The sequence below is a fragment of the Salvelinus namaycush genome, chromosome 26 (assembly GCF_016432855.1).
Source record: "Salvelinus namaycush isolate Seneca chromosome 26, SaNama_1.0, whole genome shotgun sequence".
Lineage (NCBI taxonomy): Eukaryota > Metazoa > Chordata > Actinopteri > Salmoniformes > Salmonidae > Salvelinus > Salvelinus namaycush.
Window position 1 is genome coordinate 4372189 of NC_052332.1, and position 8018 is coordinate 4380206.

General features: G+C 43.1%; 1 protein-coding gene across 1 annotated transcript; it reads right to left on the reverse strand.

The window, feature by feature from the left end:
* Positions 1 to 211: 211 nt before the first annotated feature.
* LOC120020917 (peptidyl-prolyl cis-trans isomerase A-like) lies at positions 212 to 7193 on the reverse strand. The gene is made up of 5 exons (XM_038964547.1): positions 7026 to 7193; positions 4137 to 4167; positions 3364 to 3452; positions 2666 to 2838; positions 212 to 690 (listed from the first exon to the last, which is right to left on the reverse strand). Exons 1-5 carry the CDS (start codon positions 7092 to 7094, stop codon positions 558 to 560), a joined length of 495 nt encoding a protein of 164 aa, XP_038820475.1. The 5' UTR covers positions 7095 to 7193; the 3' UTR covers positions 212 to 557.
* Positions 7194 to 8018: the final 825 nt, after the last annotated feature.

The following is an 8018-nucleotide window of genomic DNA, read 5'->3' on the forward strand; positions in this document are numbered from 1 at the left end:
AAACGGTTTGTCCCCAATACAAATATTTAGAAATAGCTTCTTACTTGCCACCCATTCTAAAACTGACTGCATCTATTTGTTAGGCATTGCAGTGATTTTAATTGCTGTGGCCCAGTCCAGGAGATGCAGTCCAAAAAAAAAAATTTTTTTTTTTATACAAACACTTAAAAACATACACATTTCATCCACTCTTACTCAATGACACACACAGTTAAGGAATCATTTGCCACTTTATTCAGAATTTGCTAAACAAATGTGGTCCTGATGGAACAATCCAAAAAATTAAATAAAAAAAGCAAGCCAAATGAAACTAGTTCAGACAGGACAAACCTTTCGGTAAGGGAGAGGAATGGTTCATAAAAAAAACAAATCTCACTTAAAGGGAATGTTTCCGATTATGGGGGAGGGGAGAGCTTAAGGGAGGGATAGAAGGAAGGAGAGGTTGATGCTTAGAGCTGTGTGGAGGGAGGGACCAAGGGATGAAAAGCTCAACGCTGGGTGAAAAAAGGCAGGGTGGGAAGGAGGGATGAAAGCGGAAAGAGCGAGAGACAGGGTGCTCAGAGCTCTCCACAGTCAGTGATGACGACCTTGGCGGAGCATTTGCCACTGCTGGAACCCTTCTTCTCCATGTTAGCGACAATGCTGAGCCCCTCCACCACCTTGCCGAACACAACGTGCTTGTCGTTCAGCCTACAAAGGGAGAGAGCAAGATCAGCGCCTCTAAGAAGTAGTTCCTAACAGAGAGAAGTAATCCTGAGGCTTATGGCAACCAGGAACACACAAATATGTTTGTAGTCACAGGCTGTGACAATCATGGATTTATAGGTAAGGATTATTTGTCAGTCAAATGACCGGCATCGCTTTAACCGTTCAAAATACACTTTCTCCTGTCCTTCTGCCTGGCACTAGCAGTAGGCACTGCAACAGGGCCATTAGGTAAAGTATACTGAACAAATATATTTTATAAAGCAGCATGCAACCATTTCAAAGATATTACTGAGTTATAGTTCATAAGGAAATCATTCAATTGAAATCCATAGATTAGGGCCTAAATTAATCTATTTCACTGCATCGGTTGGACAGATAACTATTTATTATTATTATTTTTTTTAAGTAGGTGAGGATCAGAAAAGCAGTCAGTAGACGGTGTGACCATTTGCCTCATGCAGCACAACATCTCCTTCGCATCGAGTTGATCGGGGCTTTGATCGGGGCATTCAATTATCTGGCAACAGCTCTGGAGGACATTACTGCAGTCAGCATGCAAATTACATGCTCCCTCAATTTGAGACCACTGAGGCATTGTGTTGACAAAACTTCACATTTTATAGTGGCCTTTTGTCCCCAGCACAAGGTGCACCTGTGTAATGATCATACTGTTTAAATCCGCTTCTTGATATGCCACACCCGTCAGGTGGATGGATTAACCTGCAAAGGAGAAATGCTCACTAACAAGGATGTAATTTTTGATAAAATTGGAGAGAAGCTTTTTGTGCATATTGAATTTCTGGGACATTTTATTTCAGCGCATGAAACCAACATTTTACATGTTGCGTTTATATTTTTTTGTTCAGTGTATATCTACTTAAAGAGATGATAGTTATTTTATTTTCTTAACGGTCTTCATCCATGATCAGCTACACAATTACTGTACCAGCCCCACCACTGGTAAGAACATATTCACGGACCAGTGGTGCACTGCCCTGAAGGACACTACTTTACAGTTGTTGGCCACATCACTAGTGAGGATGCGTCTTAGTTTCTGCAGTTTGTGTGCGCATGTATTAGAGAGGAACCATTGAAGGGTCTGAGGCGTGTTGGGAAAGGTGGACAGCATTAGTTGTTACCATTAGGCAGTGTCGTCACAACCACAAGGTTACACGGAACCCAAACCGGCTGCGCGTGCGCCATCGTGCATAGATGTATTTTTGTCCGCGATCACGACACGGAGGTTAAAATAGCGAACCAATGACATTAATTTGGGGACAGGTTGAAAAGCATTAAACATGCATGGCAAATTAGCTAGTTAGCTTGCTAGGTAATTTGTCCTATTTAGCTAGCTTGCTGTTGCTAGCTAATTTGTCCTGGGATATAAACATTGAGTTGTTATTTTACATGAAATGCACAAGCTCCGCTACTCCGACAAGTAATCCACACATAAAACAGCCAACCGAATCGTTTCTAGTCATCTCTCCTCCTTCCAGGCTTTTTCCATCTTTGAACTTATATGGTGATTGGCATCTAAACTTTCATAGTATTACCATGACAACCGGCAAAACAGTTTCTTTCAATCACCCACGTGGGTATAACCAATTAGGAGATGGCACGTGGGTACCTGCCATAAACCAATGAGGAGATGGGAGAGGCAGGACTTTCAGCACGATCTGCATCAGAAATAGAAAGGAGTTCTATTTTAACCCTTCGCATCGCAGACGCTCGTTGGCGCGCACGAGCAGTGTTGGGTGCAATAATTGAATAACGTGGATTTCTAAATTTATTTTGCGACGCCCGCGACGTGTCCGGTCTAGTCAGCATGTTAGGAAGACCGTCGTGAGATAAACATCACTTGCAGAGTATGCATGTAAATTATTCACTAAATTTCAAATGAACCAGTCTCACCAATTAGTGTCAACTATGTGTGTGTGTGTGTGTGGTCACCCCTCACCAGTCGGTGTTAGCAGTGCAGATGAAGAACTGGGATCCATTGGTGTTGGGACCAGCGTTGGCCATGGACATACAGCCCATGCCTGTGTGCTTCAGTTTAAAGTTCTCGTCGGGAAACTTGTTGCCGTAGATGGACTTGCCACCGGTTCCATTGTGGTTGGTGAAGTCACCGCCCTAGGGGAAGGCAAAGCATAAGGGACATCATTTATTTTGTATCGCTTTCCCCTTTCTCTAACAAGGCCACTGACAAGGCTCCTGTATTCTACAAGAACCCCCAACTTTGAGGCATGTTGGGGACTGCATCAGTGTGGTTGCCATTAGGCAGTGTCATCACAACCACAAGGCTCAGAAAAACATTGTGAGAAAAAAGGTCACTTGTAGTGAATGCGTGTAAATTAATAATATGGCTGGTAGGGGCCCAGCATTGGGCCTGGTTGCACCAGTCAGATGTAAATCAGATCAGGGCCCATATTCAGAGAGTCTCAGAGGATAAGTACCAATCTAGGGTCAGTCCCCCCCCCCCCATATAATTCATTATGATCTAAAAGGAAACAACTGATCCTAGATCAGCACTCCTTGTCTGAGACCGTATGAATATCAGTGCAGATTGAGGAGGAGAAACAGCCTTCGGGACTATTGAGTATAGTCTGGAAACAGCAACCCAGATTCTGCTGCCAACCACCCAACCCCCCCACTCACCTGGCACATGAAACCGGGGATGATGCGATGGAAGCTGGAGCCCTTGTAGCCGAACCCCTTGTCCCCGGTGCACAGGACACGGAAGTTTTCTGGGGGGGGGGGGACGACACAGGCATCCTGTTATTATCAGCGATGTGTGCATAGCTGCTTAAAGAGATATTTCCAAATGTTGCCATTGAGGCCCTTTAGCAACTTCCCCAGAGTCAGATGAACTTGGATTTAAAAAAATGACATCTCAGTGTCCACTATGACTAGCATTAGCACAATGACTAATGCTGAACAGAGACAAAACTGGTATCCACAAGTTCAGCCGACTCTGGGGAAGTAAGTTTAAGGGCCTCATTGAGATTTTGGCAAAGTATCCCTTTAAAGGCTACATGAAGTCAAAATAGTGGTTCTGCTCCTGATCACTGAAATCTATGAAGACTGACAAGGTAGACATGGGCTGCTCAATGCTACTTAATTACAAACAGGAAGCAGCCTTGCATCAGCTGTTGCATTGTATATGATATCTGATCATGCAGCGACGCATTTTTGTCATGTAGCGTAGATGGATCTAAATGCATGCTGCTGGCCTTTGGGGACCAGGGCTCACCGATGACAGAAAAGGTGCCATTGAAGGGGGTGAGGAGTGTGGGGAAGGTTGGACAGCATCAGTTGTTGCCATTAGGTGTCATTCCAACCACAAGGCTTGGAAGACTATCGTGAGAATCACTTGCAGAGTGTGTTTTTGTTAATAATTCAGGAATTGTCAATCATTGAAGCCATCTTACCTGCAGTCTTGGGGACCACATCAGCAAAAAGCTGTAAGACGAGGAGAGAGGGCTTTTCATTAGTATACTCAAATCAATGAAGGGGAAACAGCACACAGATCAATGGAGGTAGAGCTCAAGTTGTCACTAATGAATAACGTGATAATTATAAAATCAGGGTAATAAAAGACTACCGCTAAAGCGTTGACCACAGGACCCAAAGCAGACGGCGTCTAAGCCTCTTCGGTTCTAGGTGTTGCTTCTAGACCTGTTCTGTTCCAATCTAGAACTCCCATGTGAGAAACACGAGACAGTAGGCAGGTTTCCATTGCCTAAGGTTTATTAGACAAACGCAACAAATTGTGACGTGTGTAATGGAAACAGCAGATAGAAATTCTAAAGAGCGACAATTTCTATCTGTTCAAAAGGGATGGATCTTTTGACCAACATAATTCTGACAAATGAAAGTGTGGCTCCAATAAACGATGATTGCCATCACGTAACTAACTAGAAGCTCTACTCCACATTTTATTCTAAATGCCTACTGCTTGCAAAATTTGAAAAATCCAACTATAAAAAGTTATTTGCAGGACGAGGATTGCGCTGCCTTTCACGAATGACTGAATTGCTTACTTTCCTGGTAAGCTGGCAAGTTTAAACCAATTATTTCAGATCTACAAGTTTCACCCATAGCACAGACCTTGATATGTTGCCACAAATATTAGTAGATTATTGCATTCTATGCTGGCTTTCTCAGGCTACCAGAGGTATGAAACATAGGTGGCAGGGCATACAGGCTACCACCAATTTATTATGGCACAATTTGCCTAAATGGGTAAAGGAAACACTTCAACCACTACATTTTAGCAGACGCTTTGTTGGCGTCATGCCATTACTTACAAAAGTTTTTAAAATTGACACAAGACAGTTAAATGGAAACATAACCTAGCAGGCAATTGTTTCATCTACAAAAATTCATGTGATCTATTTAAATGTCAACCCCCCCCAAAAGAGCAAAATCTCACTAGACAAGTTAATGGAAACAGCTACTGATTGTGTGAGACAGAGGTGCATCTCTACAGACATCATTTCCAACCCATCACGTGACAGTCAGGGGTAACCAACTAGTCACCTAGAACACTAGCGACAGGTAATGACTTCACTGAATTCCACAGCATGACACATGTCAACTGTAGTGTGTACAATCTCACATTACACTACCAGCTAACCACTGGTATAACAGTAAATTACTCTTCCCTTAAGGCAATGATCAGTTCACACAAAATCCTTTTAAATGCATTAGGAGGAATGGGATTATGGTAGATCAATGTCTAGAGCCAATTGGGCTATATTCTACTCCTGCGAAGTGTCAAACACCTGTGAAACATGAATGTTTAGGCCCTTTACAACATGCCTTTCCCTCCACCAGGTTCCAGCCACTCGTCTCACTTCCCTCCCTCCTCCAGCCCCAGACACACCCCAGTACTTTTCCACTCCTTAGATGAGTAACAAGTTCAGGAAAAATGAAGTCACCGCTGCTGTCGTTGGGCCAACGCTGTAGAGGCTGGTCTGAGGTCAGTTTTGAGTCGCACGTGCCCTAATGTGGAAGGTAAAGATTCAGGGAGCATAGACTTCTCCTGGATCTGTGATTTTGACCAACCCCTGTACTACACTAGGCTGGATAGGCTACAATGTTCATCTTAGCAAGCAGCACCAGAGCTACTGGCATCATGACCTATGGTTCATAAACAATGGAATCAACTGCACGGTCACGTGCTTCCTCCCACGTGATGACAAAAGGTTTGAAGATCAAATTGTCAAATAGGATATGCTACAATAATCACCAAGTACTAGTCCATTTTGCCATTTGGAAGCTACTGTGTAATGTTTCATCTTAAAAAGGGAAAGGCAGGTTAGCGTCTTATCCTCCTGGATTTCGCGCGGATCTCTGGCCTTAAATTATTTGTGTGCGCCACTGCACCTAGTCAACAAAATCTGAAAAGTAATACTAATCACAATATCCTCATTATTTAGGAGGGAATGGGCATCCAGGCTCTCTAGTGCCACGTGCTGTTTGAATGGAAAACATGATTGCAGCAGCTAACAGCAGCAAGATTTTACCGCATAGAGAGAAAGGCCAGGCAGCTGAAAATCTATGACCTTTACAATATATTTCATAACAATAAACAGTTAGCATAACGTTACACCGCAGTACATTGGATTGCAGAGGGACCATGGTCCACATTCTCCTTGGTGCCTTAGAATGCTAATGGGGATGGGTAAATTACCAGATTAATCAATTAATTGATCGCAGCCAATACTTTGATTTGGTGCAATGTGCTTTTAGGTACATTGCGTTCGCGGCCTTCCAACCCCACATCCCTTCTTTCTCAAAATGGCATCTGGCGCTATGAAAAAAAATATGCTGAAAATGGCGACTGGTTAAAAATTACATGTCAGTAAAACGTAAGTGAAACAGATACTAACGTTATCTAGCTATGTTAAAACAACGCAACTGACCATTTACGCGCCCATTTTGGAGTTCCAAGATCGCAGTAATTATCGAATGCTACTACAAAAACTATGGACAAGACCGTTTTACATTACGATTTAGATACCGATAAGAAAACAATGCCAAAGTAAACGTAAGAACAGCAAAAACAAACCAATCTCAATCATTGTGGAAAAATTATGCAGATCAACTGAGGTTGGAGCAAAATTGAGGAGCTTTCAATGAAACGAAATCAACATGTCAAAGATGAAAGCACGTGGACCCGAGTGTGACAGCATCCCGGTTGCATGCAACTACCGTGCAGCTAGTTAAAGCAGACCCTAACGAGAATAAAGCAATCCTTTTAAAGTTAAAAAGCACATTTATTCCCAAACAAGACGATTTGCTCTGCTCCTTACCTCAATTTCAATCCTGCCGGCGGCGGAATCACCGATAGTGATGTCGAAGAAAACTCTGGGGTTAGGCATGATTGGGATTAAAGGTTTTTATTTTCGTGAAAACACACGAGTACAGGCCAAGTTTACTGGACCGTTCCGCAGCTGACTCGGAACAGAAACACTGCTGTGTACACAAAATATATATGCGCACCCCAGGGAAGCCTATGGAGCCAATGCAAACCAATTAGAAGACTGGGACCATTGAGTGACATGAGTTTAAACCAATTAGATGTCTCGGGGGGAATACTTTAGAACAATGGTCCCTACCATGCACGCCGGTTTGATCAGCGAGGTTTGGGGGACGTACTCGTGATTGGCTCATTATGGTGCATACAAATGACGATAACACATACTGCCCAATGTTCTGCCAGGGAAAGTCTAGGCGTGTACTGTCGCTGGCTGGATTGTACAGGGCGTCTCCCGCTGAATAAAATCGCCATTATGGCTCAAATATAAAAATGAGTTACCAATGGCAATTGTATGGCGCAACGGATACGAACTGGCAAGTGCTTGTCTTTCACCACTGGACAAAGCGCTCGTGGAATGTATGCGGCATGATCACGAATTATTGTAGGCCTAATAAAATACACCGCTATCTTGTATGTATGCCGGATTAGCAAGTGTTGTGTGTGTGCCTGGGTAAACTACGGTGCGAGGAGCGGGGTGCACGCTTAAAATGTTGCTAACTCGACCCTGGGTCATGGTTGGTAATATCTAGATGGGATGCAGCTTATCAAATTTATGTCCAAGGTTGATTTTTTTTTTTTAAACGTATTTGCATTTTAGCTAACCTTAACATGCCGCGTAAATTCTAAACCTGCAGTGGAAATTAAATTATGACAAAAGCTGTATCCTTTCTAGCCATGACCGTCATATTGGCTAGAAGGTTTTTTGTTTGCTTTTTACTTTTGTGAAACGGATGTCGCTGGCAATTCACGTGTAGGCATTTGTATT

Bases quoted from the DNA above. Each gene is read 5' to 3' on its own strand.
- LOC120020917 (XM_038964547.1), bottom strand. From the start codon at position 7,094: ATGCCTAACCCCAGAGTTTTCTTCGACATCACTATCGGTGATTCCGCC. The intron at 2,839-3,363 runs GTGAGTGGGGGG...GCCTTCCCCTAG, and splicing joins TCCCCGGTTTCATGTGCCAG to GGCGGTGACTTCACCAACCA. The intron at 691-2,665 runs GTGAGGGGTGAC...CTCCCTTTGTAG, and splicing joins TGCACTGCTAACACCGACTG to GCTGAACGACAAGCACGTTG.